Here is a 21,879-nt window from a genome sequence, read left to right on the forward strand (position 1 = left end):
GCTGCAAAGGACATAATCAATCTGATTTCGATATTGACCATCTGGTGATGTCCATGTGTAGAGTCATCTCTTGTGCTTCCCCTCCCCTCCTTCTCCCCATATCTGACTTTTCCATTATCTTTCATTGATCTCACTCCTCTTCTTGCCACTTTTACTTTTTTCAGGAGGAAACTGAAGCGGATCACAACGGGGTAATTTGGTAGCTCATTATCTGCAATCTATTTAAAAACAGAACGAAGGGCATTTAGTGCAGGAGACGCCTTGAATGATCATGGCATCATGTAAAGAGCCCGCAAACTTCAGTGAAGAAGCAATCTCAATCGCAGGATAAAAGCTCAGTGTGAAGGAGCCCTGGATCATTAAAGATTAAATCCAGGGTCTCCTCCCCTTTGGTCAGTTCCATGACCAACTGTTGTAGGGCACAGTCATTCAGGGCATCAAGTTCATCCTCTCTGTCATGACTGGAACATGTATTTATCCAGTCAATGTGGGGGTAATTGAAGTCACCCGTTAGTACACCACTTCATTTGGATGCCTCCCTTCTCTCATTTTCCATCTCAAGATCACCCTTAGTATTCTGGTCTGGGGGATGACAGCATTTCCTTAGTACTAAATTATTTTGGGGCCTGGCATTGTCATGTATGGTGCTTCTGTGGAGGGGTCTGCCCCATTTTCTAGTCTGCTTGACACTACACCCTCTTTGATGTACAGAGTGACACCTCCAGTACGCCCTTTCCTGTAATTCCTGTAGAGTTTATATCCAGAGATTAGTGTATCCCACTGGTTCTCTGTTCCACCAGGTTTCCATTATGCCCACTTCCATTATCTAAGTTGCCCTTTAAACCTAGGCACTACAACGCTCCCATCTTGGCCCAGAGGCTTCTAGCATTAGCACAGGCGGGAGGAGATGCCCTCTGTGCTCTGCCTACCCTGCACGGGATAGGCGGTTGCCTCCGAGTTCAGAGGTGGCCGCCTATCCCCATAGGATTGCTCCCAGAGTTATATGCTTGTCCCCTGCTGCACGGCAGCCCGCCTTGGGGGAACTGAGTGGGCAGATACCTCAGGGGGCTATGTGGGCGAGCGTCGTAGCGGCACTCCCGTGCTCCCCGGGAACACCCCCTTTCGCCCCAATCCGCACTGCTCTTCCGAGCGCGGAGCCTGGGGTCAATCCGCATCACCTACAAGGTGGCGGGGAGGCAGTTTTCTGGAACCAACCTCAGATGTCAAAGTCTTGGAGCTATAGCACTGGCTGACAGACGTCTCCTTTTATTTATTATAATTACTACTATTAGCAAGACTCGAAGACGTTACCTCATCTACATGATCCTTCCCCAACCTGGTGCCCTCCGGCTGTGTTGGACTACACCTTCCATAACCCCCAGCAAGCTCCGGATGGCGCCAGATTGGGGACGACACATGTACACACACAGCATGCCTCTACTAGTTGAAGCAAGACCCAATCGCAAGACTGTTGTAAAAAAGACGCAGCACCCCCGCAACTGCACGGAGGAAGGCGGCACCAGCTTCCCCTGAGCGCGCCAAATGCGCAGCGCTCCCTCTCTTCCCCAGCCCAGCCACACCAGCGCGCCCACTTCTCTTCCGCTCTGTTTTGTTTTGAACTTCTAGCCCGAGAAAGCAGGCTGAGCGGCCACGCCTCCTCCGCGCCGCAGGTGGCGCTGTGAAAAGATTTGTGTGTCAGCGTGCGCCTCTCTCTCCCCCCCCCTCCGCCCCAACCATGAAAACATTCCAGCCCAGGCATTCGGTTTTCCACGCCCCATCCTAGACGGAGGAAGGGTTGTGCGCGGTTCAGGCTCTCACTTCCGCGCTGAAGGGAAGGGGAGGGAAGGGGAGGGGAGAAACGGGAAAGGGAAAGGACAGGCGAGCGACTTCCAAATAAAAGCTTGTGGGACGGCAGCGGGAGGGGGCGAGCGCCACCCGGACTGCGCATGCCCCATCGGCCCTCGCGCCCACTGCGCACGCGCGGGCGGTTGTAACCGTCAGGGCAAGCGAAGCACCCCCGGAGTTCAAAGCCGCGCTCGGGACCCTGCGCCGCCCTCCGTCCCCTCAGCAGCCGTCGCTTCCCTGCCGCTGTCGGGCGGCCTCCCTTCCCTTCTGTTCCTCTCAGGCCCGGTCCTGTCAGGCCGTGGGAAAGGATGCCCGGTGGTGTCTTGTCCCAGGCCGGCCCCGGCGCTGAGTGAGGCAAGGCCGGGCCGGGCGGCGGGCGGCCGACTGAGGGATGTCGCCGCCGCCCCCCGACGCTGGGTCCTGCCGCTGCCGCCGCCGCCGCCGCCGCCCTCGGCGGCTCCCGCTCCCTCTGTCCTCCTCAGGTTCCGGGTGTTGCCCGCGACCTCCGCTCCTCCGGGCCCGGGAACAGCGTCGGGCTCAGCCCCAGCAGTGACTCCCGTCGCTTCCCCTCCCCGGGGACGGGACGGGGCAAGCAGGATGCAGGCGCCGCCGCTGCAGTACGAGTTCTTCAGCGAGGAGAACGCGCCCAAGTGGCGGGGGCTGCTCGTGCCCGCCCTGAAAAAGGTGAGCGGGGCAGAGCGCCTCGCTGGCATCGCGTCGCGGGCGGCGAGGAATTGGCAGCCTTCCTTCCAGAGGGGGTTGTAACGTAGAATGAAGGGGAGGGGGACCATGCAAATAAGAGGAGGTGGGCCAGAGTCATGCTGTGTGTGTGCATGTGTCGTCCCCAATCTGGCGCCATCCGGAGCTTGTTGGGGGTTATGGAAGGTGTAGTCCAACACAGCCGGAGGGCACCAGGTTGGGGAAGGATCATGTAGATGAGGTAACGTGTTGTGTTGTGTTGTGAATATCTAGGGTTTGGTCACTGTTGACATTTGCATGAGAAGGCTGCCAGTCCCGCGTGAGAACAGCTATATGTTTTCCCACTTTTCGGAAATAAACTAGTGAATGCTGGCAGTCACATTTTGGTGACTGTCAGTATTCACTTGTGTATCCCTGAGTACTTGACCTTCCACAGAATTTGTCTTGCAATTATTATTCACATGTCAACGTTGATACTCAAATTTTACATATATGCTCTGTATGCATGCATATATGTGCATACTGCTTTTTTGCAGTAGGAGTTTCTTTGGGCCACATCTAGAGTCCATGTAATGGACTGTGCTGCATATAGTGGTCAGCAACTAGAGCCCCACTTAAAACAGTCTCTCCTCTTCTCCCCCCGCCCCCCAACTCCCCAAGTGTCAGCCTAGAGACAAAAAAAGCATGGAGAACATTTTGTGTGAGAAAATGGGTTGTTGAATATGGCAACAAATTGTATAGGACTAGATCCAGGGAATATGAAGCAAAACTCCTGTCATGCAATTTTACATGGGAATCAGTTGAACTAGTAACATCTGTGTCTTCCAAGAGATTATATAGAACTCTCCTATTTTACTGGGCTAGCTTTAAATAAAAATGTCGTTTTCATCCTTGGATTTTCCCATCAAGTGAAGTTCTTCACCATGAAGCTGATTGGTGGGAGACACAGACGAGATAAAAGAAAGTGCTTCACACAGAACGTAACTGAACTATGGAATTCGCTACCACAAGCTGTAGTAATGACACAAATTTGGATGGCTTTAGTAGAGGATTAGACAAATTCCTGGAGGATAAGTGTCGATGGCTACTAGTCATGGTAGCTATATGCTACCCCCAAGCCCAGCAAACTGTGGCTAATCTTAACTATGGTTAGTTTCAAACAAGCCAATTGAAAATCATAAGTACTGAAGCTGGTTTGCTTAAACTAACCATGGTTACAAATAACCACAGTTTTGGGTCTAAACAACATAAGCTCTTGTGAAGCAAAAGCTTCCAAACTCCTTGCAGAAGGAGAGGAGAGAGGGGAATGTGCAAGTCCAAGGCTTTCTGCAGCTTATACTTGTACATGGCCTTTGTGATTACTGAACAAGTAAGGAACCTAGTACATTCAGAGTTGGTATGCCTATGTTTATTTCAGCAGTAAATATGAATATTTTATATTCCTGTTATCTTTAGTTTTCATCATATTCATTTGTAGCTTTGGAACTGTTTTCTTTTGTACTGTATAAGATGCTATATATAAATAGATTCTTCCACATAGTCCCACTGATTCTTGAATCTTCTGTAGAAATGGAGGGAATAGATTAAAGTAGAAAGCAGATTTCATCTTCCCAATCTTCTAACCACTAGCTGTCTTCTTCCTCCCTCCTTATCAGATCAGTACCATGCTTAATTCTAGTCACTGTTGATTTCAGCTAGCACTTGCAAGCCTGATTTAACTGGTTAGCATTAAAGAAAGGTTAGCTTTAACAACAGTGTAGACACAAATCTACATCATGGTTACTTTAAAAAAGTAGTGGGACAGAGAGAGACCTGGTTTGCATGTAAAGGCTAACTATGGATTGCTTAATCATGATGTCCAAACCCAGAACTCTGGGTTGTTTAGAGGTTAAACAGCCCAGAAACAAACCATTGGTGACTGTTGGATTAACTTTGGGTTGTTTAACCCCTAAACAACCCAGAGTTCTCGGTTTGGACATCACAGTAACATTGTTAATTGAAAGCAGAAGCAATGCTCGCTGCTGCACAGCCACAACTAACTCAGTTAAACAATACATAGTTAACCATTATGTGCAAACTGGGTTTGGGTGTGCCACAGGCTAACACTCTATCTTCTAAACATGGGTATGAGATTAGGGGTATTATGTTTGCATTGGCTAGGTGATAATTTGTTATAATTTATTAGCTGCCTTGAGTGCTATTTTTCCTTGGTAGAATGGCAGGGTACAAATCAAATAAATACATTACAAATACACTTATTTAAGGTAAAAAAGTGATATTCATAAATGCAGTGATTTTTCTTAAAGTATTATTACACCAACTGCAGTACAATTTACTAACTCCAATAACTTCAAATTTTCCAATATTACCATTTAAAAATTAACGTGTCTGTAGTTTTATTATTTGATACTTTATAATATGGAATGCAATACTTTTATAGCCTTGATAATAGAATGTTCATTATTATAGTGTGCTACTATACATTCACTGAAATGTGAGGATGAAAAGGTTATGAGCTTTATGGTATATTTTGTTTAGTTTGCATAAAAAAGTGGTTTAGGGTGCAATCCTATCCAGCTAGGCGGCCGCCTCTGAACTCGGAAGCGACCACCTATCCAAAGCAGGGCAGGAGAAACACGGAGGGGATCATTCCCTCTGCCCTCCTTCTGCCATGCATTTTTGGCTAGACAAATTTATGTCTAGCTGTGGGAGGGCTGAGCAGGGGCTGCTGTATGACACATTGGATGTGTCATACAGGCATATCCACCCTGCAACGTCCCCAGCCATGCCCCTTTTCGGCTGCTCCGTGCGCCTCTTGCGAGCATGGAGAACGGGGCTGTTCCACGCTGCCTGTAAGGCAGTGTGGAAGTGAGGAGAGGTAAGCTCTCTGGGAATTGACCTCAGCGTGCAGGCTCTGAGGTCGGTTCCCTGAAAACAACATATCCTGTGGCCATCTAGCCGCTGTCTAGTGGCCATAGGATTGCTCCCTTACTGTATATATGTTTTTCTGTATGTATGGCATGTCCTTGATTGGAGCACAGGTCCTGAGCCATTGATTTCAGTGAGTGAGATTTAAACACGGTCTGTGTTGCACCGATGTCTCTTAATCCTGGGTCTGTGCATCAAGTAAATGCAGGATAAGGCTTTCGCCTGCTCCTGTGCATTTTACTTGTTGGATGTTTAAGTTGTATTCTAGCCTGAAAGTTTTCCTAACATTTCAGTGCTAACTACATTTTACTTGGTATAAATGCTTCGATATTCCATATATCTAAGTAGGTGTACTTAGGATTGCAGTGGACATCTAGCTTTGTTGTACTGTGGGGATGATTGCTTATTACTTAAGGGGAAGAATTTTAATATTCTTGTATTAAGATCATACAATCTGCAAAGGTGTATGCATTTAGGACAAATCCACAATATTCTAAACCAATCAGTAGACACTAATAGATGTCTTAAAACTCAGACATTTTTGTTAACTCTTATGTACACAAAACATTACAGTTAACATTAAATTTTATTGTAAAAGAAACATCCTTTGAAAAAATGCACAAATGCCTCTGAAATAATTTGATAATTTAGTTCACTATTTTAGAGGCTTAGTGATCTTTGTAGCTGATAAATGTATGACCCTAAACTGTCAAAATCTAATTGTCAGTTGGAATAGTAAGGCTTCAGCATTGTATTGGTCAGCTTAAATATGGAGCACCAGACAGGGATGTTCTGCCTACAACATTTTATAATAGAGAGTGGTGCAGTGTCTGGAATGATTTCAGGTTATTTTGGTGTTCACACAGAGTAGTAAACCGGATTCCTGATAATCCTAGCTTACCATGAATGAACTGTGTGCTGATGCATGCCACCCATTTGCTTCTGCATGGCTCCTTCCTCTAGTACAAGCCTCTAAACCAACCAGGAATGGAAAACTTTCCGTGTCACCTGAACCAGGGATTCTGACTTGTCACCTTCTTTACAAGCCAGAGTCTGTGAACAAAGAACAAACCCAGCTTTGTGAATCTGGCTTGTAAAGGGAACGAAAAGCCAGGATCAGTGGCTTGGAGAACACTGTAAGTTTTCAATTCCTGTTTAGGCTAGCACAGGGGAGCAGAATCTCTCTCATCCCAAGGGCCAAATTCTGTTTTAATGAACCTTTTGGGGGTGCATTCCAATGGCTAGAAGGGGTAGGGGCAAATACCAACATATTTTAGCTTAAAGCTCTTACTGTCAATAACTAAGCCTTAGGAGAGGTATTTTAGCCTTTTAGAATGGAAAGAAAACTGCACAAAAGTTAGGCAACCACCAAATGATTGGTATTTGGGAAAAGGGGGATGGCTTTCTGGAGAGGTTCTGTACCCCTAGCTTAGCAGTTCATGCTCCCAACATGAAAGCTCATTTATGGTAAGCCAAGGTTCTTCAGAAGCCAGGCATTCATCAGTGAATGCAGCCCATTACTTGCATGAATACACCTTGGATGTCATGTATAAATGGCACGTGTTGCATTTTATTTGCTTTGTTTATGGACCTAGAAAAGCCTCACATGTAATTCTAACTTATCTGTGATGCAGTGGTCTTGATGAAAACTAAGAAACACAGTGTTGCATTTAACTTTGCTGCTGTTGAAATTGTTTTATATTGTAACTTTGGAACATGGTGGTTGTGGTTAAAAATGTCAACTCAAAGTTGACATCCCCCATTATATTTAGACATTTATAAATATGTTTGAGGCTAAAACTTTCAGAAAGCAACTTTCATATCTGTATTCAGGCTGCTATTTCTTTCTTTCTAGAAATAAGCTCTTAACTTTCTACTATTATTAACAGTATCTCTTAACTGTCTGCTATTATTGCCATCATAAACTGATCTATGCAGTTGTCTGCTTTTTATTATCATCTGCTATGTGCCTGGTGCCATTCTGATAGTTGTCATTAGTTTATTTGGATCCTGCTTTTACTTGGTAAAGTCATGCTCAAAGCAGCTTATGGTACCAAAAAATTTACACAAGATAATGTTTGTAAATTAAGTTACAAATTATAACAAGATTTAGACAATCATACACATAAACATATCACAATTAATATATACTAAGATTAAACAATCCAAAAGTTATACAAGGATCAAAAAAGAGAAATAAACCCAACAGCAAAAATAATCATAGGGGCAGCAATCTTTGAAGCTGGAGTCAACCTGTCAATGCCCCATCCTCCCAGGCATGGTGGGATGAGGCAAAGAAGCAGGGACCAGATCCTGCAGGACTCAGGTTAGGTGGCCTCTAGGCACTTGCAGCAGCTGCTGCTTTTGCATCTGGAGTCAGTCAGGGCCCCACCCTCCTGGGCAGGTGGAATGAGGCAGGGAGCAGGTCTCATAGGACTCATGGTAGATGGTCTCTAGGCTCCTTCAGCAACAGCAGCTTTTGTAGCTGGAGTCAGTCAGGAGCTCACCCTCCCAGGCCTGGTGGAATGTGGCAGAGAAGCAGGAACTTGGTCTTGCAGGACTCACAGCTAGATGGTCTCCAAACACCTTTAGCAGGAACACCAGCAGTTTCTGAAGCTGGTGTCAGCCCAGTTGCCAGAAAGAATTACCAGTGTAATCCTGCTCATGTTTACTCAGAAGCAAAACCTACTGAGGTCATTGGGACTTACTCCCTAGTAAGTGCATTTAGGATTATAGCTTAATTCACTATAGAAATACTATGTAGCAGACAAAAAGATTAGAACAATCTGGTCTCCAGTTTTGAACAGAGGGCCCAAATAATGGATACATTTGGAAATGGAGGAGGAAGCAAACCCCAACGATGTGGTGTGAGCCTGTCTAGCTGTATGTGAATTCATATTGGAGTAATCTCAGTGCCAATCTCTTAACGGCACTACTCCAATTTCCTGGTTGGAAGGCATTAAATGTTTATTGCCATCCAGGTTATATGGCCAAACCTGTAGTCATCAGCTACTAAATAAGATCTTACAGGGTTAAAGAAGATTTCACCTTGCATTGAAGTTTTCAGGAACAGTTTTTTTAACCTTATATATGTTCAGAAAATGGCCAGGTGCTTTCCTCATGCCTAAAACTCTCGAAGCTCATTTGATAAAGTTATCTATAATAATAGAAGAGAATATATGCCTGTCTATCCATCAGCACCATAGCACCAAGATTGTGAAACCTAGACACCTGAAACTTGCATGCATTCTAAAGGGACTCTAGGGGTATGCACCTTGGGGTTATTTTGATTTTAAAACACATGAATGGTGTGATCCTATGGGGATAGTAGCCCGCTTCGAATTCAGAGGTGACTGACAATCCAATGCAGGGTGGGTGGAGTATGAGGGGAGGATCTTCTCCTCTGCGCTGTGGCCACCCTGCATTTGCGGCTAGATGGCTGATTTCAGCTGTCTAGCCAGAGCAGCTCAGAGTGGGGGTGGGGGGAACCAGATAGCACATTGGAAGCATCATACCAGCACTTCTGCCACCCCCTTTTCACCCCTCCACACTGCTCTTATGAGTATGGAACCGGGGATGAACTGTGCTGCCTACAAGGGTGGGGTGGGGTGGCAGCTTTCCAGGAGCTGACCTTGGAGCGCTAGCTCTGAGGTCAGTTCCCAGGAAATGAAAAATGTGATGGCTGTCTAGCTGCTGTCTAGTAGCCATAGGATTGTCTCCTAAATAATTTTAATGTTAAGTCCATGTGTTGGAAGCCTGCAATACCATCTTCTGACTCTAGGGGCACACTTCCCTAACCAGCATATAGCTTTGCACTCTATACAAGCCACAGGAGATTAGTAGGCCGAGAGACACAGTTATACACCTGACCCCTGCTTTGGGTTATACACCTGACCCCTCAGGGTGTTATAGGGGTGCACCATGGCAAGGCCATGCCTTGAAGTGTCAGTGGGCCTGGATGAGGTGGGCATAATGTGTCCAACTCTGATAGTTGCCTAACTTTGCTTGAAGGCTTTGCTGTATCAAACTAAGGTTTATTCCAACCCATACAAAGCTGGGTTTGATTGCTAGTGGTTAATAACAGCTGCAGAATCCTATTCTGTACTTGTACAAGGAAGACTGCATGTGATGAGATTGTATGTGATCTGAAGTTAATGTAAAAAAAGATTGTAAAAGAGCAGCGTCAAGATAATACTGCATTTTGATTTGCAGTAAGCTCGAGAATGACAAATGGAAATATTTCTTCATGCAGTGGGCTGGGTTCACATAACCCTACAATCCATACTCAAGGTTGAGTGTAGATTGTTGTTGAACCATGGGTTGTTGTTGAAACGTGGCTTGTGCTGTGTAAACCCAGCCACACTAACAAACAAGCCACATTAACTAACAAACGGCCCTAACAAATTTTAGCTAATGGAAGATGTAGTGCTGGCCACTAGAGGGCAGAGCAATCCTTAGTGCGCCAGGCAGGAGCAGAGCATCAGATCTTCTGCATCCAAAGCCCTGTGAACTCACACTGGTTAGGGCAGAAAGTGGGTGGCAGTTTCGGTGGGCTTTTTAGCCCAATTGATCACTGTAGTATTTTAAACCACCACCACCCAATTGAAAGCAGAGGGGATTAGCTATAGCAGCCCCAGGATATTTTCAGCCCAGGGCAGTGAATCCAGTGGCTCCAAAACTGGCTTGTCACCATCGCCAGGGCCTTATGCCAGCACCCACTGGCAGGAGCACCATCGGCAGGAGCTTTGCACCCGCCATGATCTCAGAGCGGGGGCCTCAGAGTACCACCACCACGACCAGATGGGCACTTTCTCCATATCCTAGCCCTCTTCACCAGGCAACATCAGGGGTTAAGATTGCACTCTTAAATGGCTTTTAGAAGGGTTAGGCACACTCATGAAGTATTAATAGGTTTCTCAGTGGTGACTAGCATGAAATTAAATGGGACCTCTGTGTACAGAGATGGTAAACGTATGAGTACAAGATGCTCAAGACAAACCATCAGATATGACCACCTTCATGCACTGCTTATGAGCTTCTGGAAATATCTGGCTGACAGCTGTTGAAGATAAAATGTTGGACAATAGATGGACTCTGATCTGATCCTGCAAGGATATTCTTATTGACGTTTTATACAAACCAATTTTTCTCTACAATAAAATGGGAAGCTGCAGTTTTTTTCAACCGGCAAGCAGAAGATTCTTATCTCTTCCCCTTGTACACAAAGTAGGGGGAAAGGGAAGGAAGGAAGGAATGTGTGAGCCCAGTTTGTACCTCATTCTCATTATGACAACCCGTGGTTTGACAGTAGGTCTGAGACAGGTTAGTCTTCTGCATCCAGTGGAAACACACAGTAAAGCAAGCTATCATGTGAAGAGGTTTTTTCAGTTTGCACAAACCTTCCATCTTTTGACATCCATGATGATTAAAATGAAATTTGAGAATCAGAAGTTGTGTATCTTTCAGACAGTTTCTGATTAGAGAAATAATGTACGTTTAAAATTTAAAAGATATATTATTTACCAGACATAAATCTATGTCTGGATTAAAACTATAATAAATCATAAATTCGATTTATGCAAGGCATAAATCTAATAAGGATGGCTAATTCTCAGTTACTATGAAACTTGCTGTATATGATGAAATAACATTGAAATCTTTAACATATTATTATAAAGGGTAACTGAATATCCGAATTTATTGCGCTTTCTTAATTATATTATAGGGTTTACTTTCTGAGCCTTTTCTTTAAATATAAGAGTCCCTTCTGTTTTTTATGATAATCCTGATGTCTACATACTGTTTCTAAACCCAGATAAATAAAAATAATATTTTATTATTACATGTATATCCTGCCTTTATTGAATCATGGAACTCAAGGCAATATACATGGGTTCCTACCATGTGCAGACCTGCTTAAGTTCAGCAGGATTGCTGCATCATATCTTCAGACCGTGCATGTTGATGGTTTCTATTTTCAGTTTTTATATTTTTCCAGTTTTCGAAACTGACAGAAACTAAGATATACTTACGCATCTTGGGGTGCAACAGTTTACCACTCCATATTCAACACCTGCCATATTTGCTGATTATTTTAATAAAACAAAGACATCTTTAAATTCATAATATACTAAGCATACAATTTTATGTTGAATTTTATGCATAATATATTCTTAGGGCATAATCCTATGGCCACTATACAGTGTCTAGATAGCCATATGATTGTTCAGTTTCCAGGAACCGACCTTGGAGCCTGCATTCCGAGGTCAGTTCCTGGAAAACTGCCTCCCTGCCCCCACCACCTTGTAGGCAGCATGGATCGTCCCCTTGGGGCGCCGAACATGGAAGAGCAAAGCGGGGCAAAGGGTAGCATTCCCGGAGGAAGGGAGTGCGGAAGCGCTGGTACTTCCTATGTGTCATCTGGCCCCGCCCGCCCTGCTCCAAACTCCTGGGGCTAGTCAGCCAAAATCGGCCACCTAGAGATGAATGCAGGGCAGTGGGAGCATGGAGGAGTAGATCCCCTCCACACGCGACCTGCCCTGCACTGGATAGGTGACTGCATCTGAGTTCAGAGGTGGCCACCTATCGCCATAGGATTGCTCCCTCCACGTCATAAAGTATTTTGATTTTTACCCACATTTGCATTTCCCTGAAATACATTTCATCATGGCTTCAGAATTTCCAGAAAACTTATTTATTATTTATTATTTATTTTATTTATTTATTAAATTTATTAATCGCCCATCTGACTGGTCAACTTACATCATTAGCTAGAATGCTTCTCTCTGATAGAACAATATTTTATGTGCAGGCATTTTTAATGGAGGAGCATTCAGATGTGTGAGCTGCCATCTGAAGTATTATAAACAGGTAGGCAACTTGGGGCCCTCCAGATGTTTTGGACTACAACTCCCATACTCCCTGACCATTGGCCATGTTGACTGGGCTGTATGGAATTTGTAGTCCAAAACATCTGGAATGGGTTTACTACTTTGTCTCCTGTTCCTGAGATGTAGGTCCAAGTCACAGGTTCACATTGTGTCTTTCCAAATTCTCATCTGCCTTTCTCCTCACCAAGTGACCTGGTTCACAATGTAACGCTAACCCATGGTTTATTGCTGTACCCAGGGTTTGTCTAGCAGATGATCGAACAAACCATGGTGTTTTTTTTCTTAGTCCCTGGGTTTGTTTCTCTCTTCCTTTGCCTGCTCCCCTCATCCCATATCCCAACTGTCTTTGCAGCACTGCAGTACTGGCATGTAAAGAGGCTGGGGTTTTTGACTGCTCTTGCCTGCTGCCTCTGTAGCCTGGCGAAACAACTCAGGAACAACCCATGATTATGGGTTCACACGTAGCAATAACCCATTGTTTAAACCCATAGTTCACAACCCAACAAACTATGGATTCTCTTCATGGGTTGTTTGTGGTTAACAACCCATAGTTAACCCATAGTTCCAGGTTTGCACATAACCCACAATTCAACAAACCATGGTTAATTAAACCATGGTTTGTCATTACATGCAAACAAGGTCAGTGAGTTCATAGCGAATGAAGTGTGAACCAGGATCTTCTACCACATACACCTTGCTCTTATCTGTAATGCTACTTGAGCTCTATGTGTCCTCTCTTTTTAGTTGCCTATTTCCTTTCTGCACTTCTAGGTAGCCATATGACACTTGCAGTTTAAACAATGTAGGTTCCCCTCTCTGTTTCTCACTCTTGGTCTGTAGTCTAAGACCAGTGCAGGAATATCTCTATGACTACAGAAAGCTGAACTTGAGACAGATTGCTCAGGATACACAGTATAATCATGCATTCATGATTTTCTTCACAATTTTATGGGATAGAAAACTTAAAACAAAACAGCGTCTTGACCAATCTGGTGTTACTGAGTATTTGTATAACCAGTGTTCAGTGTCTTCTGTTTTCTTTTTTTAATACCTTATATTCTTCTTTAAGTGTTCACTATCTTCTAATATGCTCCTGAAAACTGTAGTAAAAAATGTAAGTATGATTGTTTTATGTTGTATTAGGTTCAGATGCAAGTCCACCCTAAACTGTCATCTACCGAAGATGCTTTACAATACGTTGAGGAGCTAATTCTGCAGTTGCTAAACATGCTGTGCCAAGCTCAACCAAGAAGTTTCCTGGATGTAGAGGTGCCTGAAGAGTTTGTTTATAATTCATGTTGTAACTATTTATGCAGTGTTATTTTGTTGTTGTTAATATAAGATTAAATACAATGTCACACTAGTGGAAGTCCACTAGTGCAACGGGACTTTCTCCCTCTTTCCTCCCCCCTGCAGCCATTCGTGCCACTCAAAAATCTGCTCTGGAGGGCTTCCCAGACCTCCAGAGCAGATTTTGAGGGTGTGCTGGGAGGAGGGGGAATTGCCCCCTCCTTCTGGCTCCGCTGACAGAAGCAATTCCATCAGTGGAATGACACCATGGGATCCAACTCTGTCTTACCTTGTTGTGAGCTGTTTGGGGCACAATTTTATTGTGGAGAAGCAGCACACAAATAAATGGATGATTTTGATGTTTAGAGAGAGAGAGTGTGTGTGTGTGTTATGTATATAAAATTATATGCAAAAGTATAGACTGTTGTTTGCTATTCTGTTTTTATATAATTCAGTAATGAATTATGCTTAATACACTGAAGCTGAATCCCAACAAAACAAAGGCACTGTGGATAGATGGTTCTGTGGCCCTGGAAGCTGGTGTACAACTGGTTGTGGTGGGGTTGCACTCTCCGTGAAAGAGCAAGTGTACAGCTTGAGGTATAGTCCTGGATCCAACATTTTCACTAGAGACCCAAGTGGCCTTAGTGGCTCAGAGTATCTTGACCAGCTTTGACTGGTTTGCCTGCTGCAGCCATTCCTAGACGTGGAGAGCATGGCTGTGTTGATCCATGCTCTGATAACCTTCAGGATGGATTTGCATGGGGCTACCAATGAAGATTCTCCAGAAGCTTCAACTAGTGCAGAGTTCAATAGATAGAATTATGACTGGTTTGAGGAGGTGGAGCCATGTTACATCAATTCTGAAAGAATTACATTGGCTGCCTCTTAGCTTCTGAGCCCAGTTCAAGGTTCAGGTGCATACCTTTAAAGCCCTAAACATCTTGTGACCTAATACTTTAGGGAGCATCTCCTTCCATATGAGCCTGCCCGTGCATTAAGATCACTGGATGAGGCCCTTCTCTGGGTGCCTTCAGTAAGAGAAGTTCATTTGAAGGCAAAAAGAAGAGGGCCTTTTCTGTGTCAGTGCTCTGACTCTGGAATGCCTTCCCGAGGGATATTCATGTGGCACCAGTGTTGTATTCTTTTAGGTGCCATATAGAAATGTAATTATTTGCCTTGGCATTTTAATTGGTTTATAACTGTGGTATGGTTTTAGCTGACTGGTTTGTTTTATCCCTCTTATTTGTATGGATTGATGTTTTATTCTGTTGTATTGTTGTATTCTCTTATCTTTGTACACCAGCTAGAACTCACTTTTGTGTGTGAAGGGTGGTACAGAATTTTTAAAAGTGAATATAAATATTGTTTCCTTACACTAACTAGATAGCTTTCAATTATTTAAGACATTGACAGAAAAAATTATTTACTGGTTATATATTTAGCCATTGTTCTTTTGTGTGTATGTTAAAAGGATCGTGTACAAAAAAGTTTTCCCCATCCTATTGATAAGTGGGCAATAGCTGATGCACAGTCTGCAATTGAAAAGAGAAAGCGAAGAAACCCACTATTTCTTCCAGTAGAAAAAATTCACCCATTGTTAAAAGTAAGTATTATGAATGTAGTATATAAGTGTTGCAAAATTAACACATTTTGCCCATGTTTGTCCTTCATAACTGATGCGATTTCTAAAGAGAAACTGATTTTGTAAAAACTGTACCTGCATTTTTGTTTTAAGTCTGTCTAGATCTCATCTAAGCAGTCTGTTATCCTAACTTCTAATGATTCCAAGTAGCGTTCCACACATTTTGGCTAGTACTGGTAACTAGCCAAAATTTGTGACTAACACAGCCCTTCTTCTCCCCTGACTTGGGAGAGCGTTACATGATGCTGAGCTCCCAGTGTAGCAAGAAGTCAGGAATGATCATTACCCAGCTCCAAACTAAGAAAAAGGTTTCCATGCTTGGGGGCGGGGTGTATGTGTGTGACTGGTACTGGGAGTATGACTCAGTATCTGAGGTGCAATTACCTGTTTCCTAGCTCTGGAGAAGTGTAAGGGCTTGTGACATTTGTTTGAAAGGTGAGAGATGCTAGTTCTGGTAAGTAAATTACAAACCTCAAGTTCACAGCTGTTATTCAAAAGATGTACAGCCAGGCCTAGAAAAAAACATTTCAGGTACTTAGGCACCTGTTTTCAGCAACAGCCTTGTTTAGGAATGGGGAAAAACTTTCGTTTTTGAGTGCCAGCATAAATTTAACCACCTATGCATGTGCAGTTGTTCAAAGCTCTGGTTATATATTCCCTGATAGTTCAGATTCAGGATGTTCATTGTACTTGCTTGAGTTATCCAGCAAAAAGGTAAAGACTATAATAACTTCTGTGCAATTTGACGAATAAGAAATATAATTAAATTACATTGCTGTTGTCAACAGTTACTCAAATGTTTCATTGGATACATTGCTGTTAGTCCTATTAAATCTGTCTTAAAAATGAACGTTTAGATGACATTTGATTAAATATCTTTCCGTGTTTAGAAATATGCATTTCTTAGAGGTGTGTGTATATGTATAACCTAAAAATATTAAAATCTGTTATCTCTTACTTTCAGGAAGTTCTGGGTTATAAAGTTGACCACCAAGTATCTGTTTACATAGTAGCAGTATTAGAATACATTTCTGCAGATATCTTAAAGTTGGTTGGGAACTATGTACGAAATATAAGACATGATGAAATTACAAAACAAGACATCAAAGTGGCAATGTGTGCTGATAAGGTAGGTAAAATTCATATTTGCAGTTACTAAATGGCCTGCATCCACCAGAGCTCTTCTACAAACAGAAGGGGTCCATGAGCAGAAGGGGTTTCAACCCAGTGGAGACTTTTGTGAATGGAAATGAGGAAGATATTTTTGCCAATCCCCCTTTACCAGAAGATCCCCCCAGCCCTGTGGAGCCAGTTTTTGAGAGGCTGCGGGGGAGGGGTAACCAGCTGAAAATTGCTTCCTGCGCCCCTTCATTGCTTCAGATAGTGATTTGTGGCACTGGCACACTGATCAATGCTTTTGAATGGGGCTCAATAGTAAATAATACAGTCAGACATAGTCAATAAGAGAATCCCAGATTCTGATTAACGATTTTCCATAATTAAGTTCTCAGCAGATTTGTCAAGACAAAAGTGAGGTTGAAAGTGACCAATTGAAACATGTCTTGATACTTTATATATTAAAAAAAAAATTTTAGGCAACCAATACTTTTAGAGTATTCATCTGATGAATTTGCTGCTTCAGTGTCGTCCGGCGGAGCTTTTCCGAGTGGTTCACGGCCTGTTACATTCTGGGCCAGGGAGAGAGACGGTGGAACCCTCGGTAGCACGCTGTGACGAGTTTGCGCGGCACTTTGAGGATAAAGTCGCTCAGATTCGTCATGAATTGGACACCACCATTAATGCAGTTCCATTGGTAGAGGCGTTCAGAGCACCGTCTGGTCCAGTTTTATTGGATGAGTTTCAGTTACTGAGGCCTGAGGATGCGGACAAGGTGCTTGGCCAAGTCCGATCGACCACTTGTGTGCTTCACCCTTGCCCTTCATGGCTTATTAAATCAAACAAGGAGGGGTTGTCCGGCTGGGTCCAGGAGGTTGTAAATTCCTCCTTGAGAGAGGGAGTGGTGCCTGCTGCTTTAAAAGAGGCAGTAATTAGACCACTCCTGAAAAAGCCTAACTTGGACCCAGAGGATGTTAACAATTATAGGCCAGTGGCCAACATCCCCTTCCTGGGCAAGGTGCTTGAGCGGGTGGTTGTAGGACAGCTCCAGGCACTCTTGAATGAAACGGATTATCTAGATCCATTTCAATCGGGCTTCAGGCCTGGTTTTGGAACGGAAACTGCCTTGGTCGCCCTGTGGGATGACCTCTGCCGGGAGAGGGACAGGGGGAGTGCGACCCTGTTGATTCTCCTGGACCTCTCAGCGGCTTTCGATACCATCGACCATGGTATCCTTCTGGATAGGTTGTCTGGGTTGGGAGTTGGAGGCACTGCACTACAGTGGTTCCGCTCCTACTTGGATGGCCGATTCCAGAAGGTGGTGCTGGGGGATTATTGCTCTGTGCCATGGCAATTGTACCATGGGGTTCCACAGGGCTCTATTCTATCCCCCATGCTGTTTAACATCTACATGAAACCGCTGGGGGAGGTTATCCGGAGGTGTGGGCTGAGGTGCCATCAATATGCGGATGACACCCAGCTCTACCTCTCTTTCTCATCAAAACCAGGTGAGGCAGTGGCTGTTCTGAACCAGTGCCTGGGCACGGTAATGGACTGGATGAGGGCTAATAAACTCAATCTAGACAAGACGGAGGTACTGTTAGTGGGTGGTTCGTCTGCCCGGCTAGGTGATATTCAACCTGTTCTGGAGGGGGTTGCACTCCCCCTAAAGGATCAGGTTCGTAGTTTGGGGGTGCTGTTGGACCCAGAACTGTCACTTGAGGCACAGGTGAACTCAGTGGCACGGAGCACTTTTTATCAGCTTAGGCTGGTATACCAACTACGCCCTTATCTGGACAGAGATAGCCTAGCTACAGTTATCCATGCTTTGATAACTTCTCATCTGGATTACTGCAATGCATTATACGTGGGGCTGCCTTTGAAAATGGTCCGGAAACTTCAGCTGGTCCAAAATAGGGCAGCAAGATTGTTAACAGGGACTGGCCTGCGAGCTCATATTACGCCAGTACTTTTCCAGCTGCACTGGCTGCCAGTCCATTTCCGGGCCCGATTCAAAGTGCTGGTGTTAACATTCAAAGCCCTTAACGGCTTGGGGCCAGGTTACCTGAAGGATCGCCTCCTCCCATATGTGCCTGCCCGGACCTTAAGATCATCATCAGCGGCCCTTCTCCGTGAGCCCCTGCCAAAGGAAGTGAGGCGGGTGGCTACTAGGAGGAGGGCTTTTTCTGTTGTGGCACCCCGGCTCTGGAATGAGCTCCCTAATGAGGTTCACCTGGTGCCTACATTGTACTCCTTTCGGCGCCAGGTGAAGACCTTTTTATTTTCCCAGGCATTTTAGCTTTCTAAATTTTTATCTTTGCTGTTTTAAATCTGTATTTTAAACTCCTGTACTGCTGCTAGGTTTTATTGTGGTTGTATTGTTATATTGTGGTTTTAATGTTCTATATATTTTAAATTGTTTTATTGTGTGTTGTTTGGTTTTAGTTTTTGTGAACCGCCCAGAGAGCTTCGGCTATTGGGCGGTATAGAAATGAAATAAATAAATAAATAAATAATTCTATCAATGTTTTCTTATATTGATCTTTAAATGACTGTTTTAACTTCTATATCCTATTAATCTGCACTCTTCACAGTTTAATAGTTGGAGTGAATCCTTAATTGCTTGCAAAATTATACGTGATTTCTATCATACATGTTAGAAGATTGAAGCCTGTGTAATATGGCATTAGGATTTTCCTCTTCCATTTCTGGTCACAACACTAGGTACTTTTAAAGGCTGTATTAGTAGAATAAAAAACAACATAAGCGTTGCCAGTTTCCAGAAGGCTTTGTTTTTCTTTATGCATGGTATAACAAACCAGTGTCAAGATCATATATAGATAGCACAGTGTACCTTCTGTTTAATTTCAACTTAGCTGGTAATAATTTTATTTTTCCAGTTCCCATTTAACTTTGCACATTTTCCCCCCCAAAGTTACTTTTCTTTTTTCCAACTTTATTTAAACAGGTGTTGATGGATATGTTCCATCAGGATGTAGAGGATATTAGTACCCTGACTTTATCTGATGAAGAACCCTCCACGTCAGGAGAACAAACCTACTATGACCTTGTGAAGTCGTTCATGGCAGAGGTTCGACAGTATATACGGGAACTAAATCTCATAATAAAAGTTTTTAGAGAACCTTTTATTACCAACCCCAAGCTTTTTTCAAGTCATGTAAGTACTTTGATTTTTTTTTTTGGTACATTGCAAAATTAGTTCACATTATGTTGGGAAAACCTCTTCTGTTCTAGGAGCGTACTAGCTTAAGAGAAAACCCTAATGCATACGAACATTTAAAATCCAACAAATACTGTATAAATGCTATTTGAAGTGATGGTATAACTGTTTGTATCCCAAGCTTTATCCAAATATATATAAACATTCCCAAGTAACGTCTTTTATTGGGTCACCATGTGATTGGCGAGAAAATTCCTGAGGCCTGGTTTACGTCTTCACACTCTTAATGAGAGGCTATATATCAGCCAGCTTCCCTCTGCCTGTTTGGAATCCTGAAGCATGGAGCAAACTCAACTTCCTCCTTCCACTGGCTCTCATAGCAAGCAGTGACAGCTGGAGGGTAGTTGGAGCCACCACCTATCACTTATGTATTTCTGTGTTTCCAGCAAAGAGAGAGCCCCTGCTATCACTCTGTAATTGTCCTTGGCAGGCAAGAGCAGCTCTTTGTCAGAGGGAAGAAGTACAAATTTTCCTTCACTTTCTGTGATTCTGTGGTTTTTGCTGTGGATGCACAACTACATCCTCTTAGTAGTAGTTATGCGTTATTTTTGACACCAGATGGACAATTGAGTAAATGCACAGAGAATGTTATGCTGAGATCAAGGCTTTGTGTGTTTTCTCTTGAGGATATTTTATGCTCAAGTGGTAGTTATAAGGACCCACAACAATACAATTAATATTAAAACACAATCATGTACAACCACCCTGGGAAGGGCGGAATATAAATAAATAAAATCATATTACTCAAATCTATTCCACATTTCTTCAATTTTTAAAGCATATGGTACTGATACTGAAGTGCCTTTTTATGTTAAAGATAAATTGATGTAAATATTATGGCAGTAATAGTAAAAAAAAAAATTCTCCTGTGTAGCTTTCCATAATTGATTAAATATCTACACCTATTTCTTCATAGTTCCTAAATTGCTTGAGACAAAATTCAAAAACATTTTGGTATTAAGTGAAAATAGAGCATAACGATACAAAAACAAAGCTCAGGCTATACAAACAAGTTTCCAGGAAATGTTATATCTGTCACAATATCAATGCAGAACAGAGTATTTTCAGTCTCTCTGTACATGTCTGCATAAATGTTAAAAATCTGTGATAGTTCCTCTAATTAGAAGTAGCCAATTTAAGGAGGCAGCTGAGTGCCAGAATACATACCTGTGCAATAGACTCCAGGATAAAGAGAACTTAATTACTAACCATGAGTTGAAATGGGATTACTTCTTCCACTAATTGTTTCTCTGCCCCACCCCCTTGCTGGATTGAATTTTTCAGCAGTGGCTTCACAAATCAAATGAAGGGCCAGGATCCAAAAAGCCCTGTACCTAAGGGGAAAACACATCTGTGCACAGAGTGGGGGGAGAGTGGATTAAATCCAACATCACATGAGCAGACTTCCACTTGCACAATGGGACTTCCTCTACTCCCCTGCATCCCCCCTGCATGTGTCCCATATCTATTCTAGAGGGTCCCCCAGTCCTCCATAGCAGATTTGGGGGTCACCCAGCGGGCTGCAGGTGGGAAGGGAAATTATTTCTGCCAGCAGTTTCCATTGCCCTGGTGGATAGCCAACATGGATATAACCCAGGGTTTTTTAGCCAAACAGTGAATGTTTGGTATGAAAGACCATTATGTGGGGTACTTTTATGTTATGTTCTATATGCCTTAAACAGTCTTCATGAAGTATGCAGTCTTTCAGGTTCTGCAATATATTCTGACTTCTTGAACTATTTATTCTTGCTTTAATGACAAACAAATATTTCACTGGCTCAGTCATAACTCCCACTTCTCATTATGATGTATTAATCCATTTTTTCAGGATGTAGAAAATATATTCAGTCGGATATCAGATATTCATGAACTTAGTGTGAAGTTATTGGGCCATATTGAAGACACAGTAGAAATGACAGATGAAGGCAGTCCCCATCCTTTAGTAGGAAGCTGTTTTGAAGATTTAGCTGAGGTACGTAATAGTATTCATAGGCTTGTTGCCAGCATTGTTGTACTTCTGATAAATACGGGGGTATCATGCATATAAAAAAAATCTAATGCCATACTATCAGCAGTTTCCATTAGCTAAAAAGATGAATTGCTCAAGATATAAGGATGAATTACTTGTTAGAAATCAGGTGATTGCATAGGAATATTAGTTGGTAAAACTGGGTTTCACCCAACAGCATGTTATTATGTAAAGCTTTCTCAGGTTTCCAGTATAG

At 43.2% G+C, this 21,879-nt stretch overlaps 1 protein-coding gene across 1 annotated transcript in view; it reads left to right on the plus strand.

The window, feature by feature from the left end:
- The first annotated feature begins 1,972 nt into the window (after positions 1-1,972).
- Positions 1,973-21,879, plus strand: part of SOS1 (SOS Ras/Rac guanine nucleotide exchange factor 1) — a 65,407-nt gene continuing 45,500 nt past the window's right edge. Inside the window, exons 1-6 of the mRNA XM_084829133.1 lie at positions 1,973-2,529; positions 13,506-13,631; positions 15,127-15,258; positions 16,262-16,426; positions 19,382-19,591; positions 21,483-21,626. Coding sequence (XP_084685259.1) covers positions 2,443-2,529; positions 13,506-13,631; positions 15,127-15,258; positions 16,262-16,426; positions 19,382-19,591; positions 21,483-21,626 — 864 coding nt within the window. The 5' untranslated portion in view covers positions 1,973-2,442. The remainder of the gene's footprint in view (positions 2,530-13,505; positions 13,632-15,126; positions 15,259-16,261; positions 16,427-19,381; positions 19,592-21,482; positions 21,627-21,879) is intronic.

The sequence above is a fragment of the Heloderma suspectum genome, chromosome 1 (genome assembly GCF_057233095.1).
Source record: "Heloderma suspectum isolate Gila_16-S chromosome 1, 16-S_ref, whole genome shotgun sequence".
Lineage (NCBI taxonomy): Eukaryota > Metazoa > Chordata > Lepidosauria > Squamata > Helodermatidae > Heloderma > Heloderma suspectum.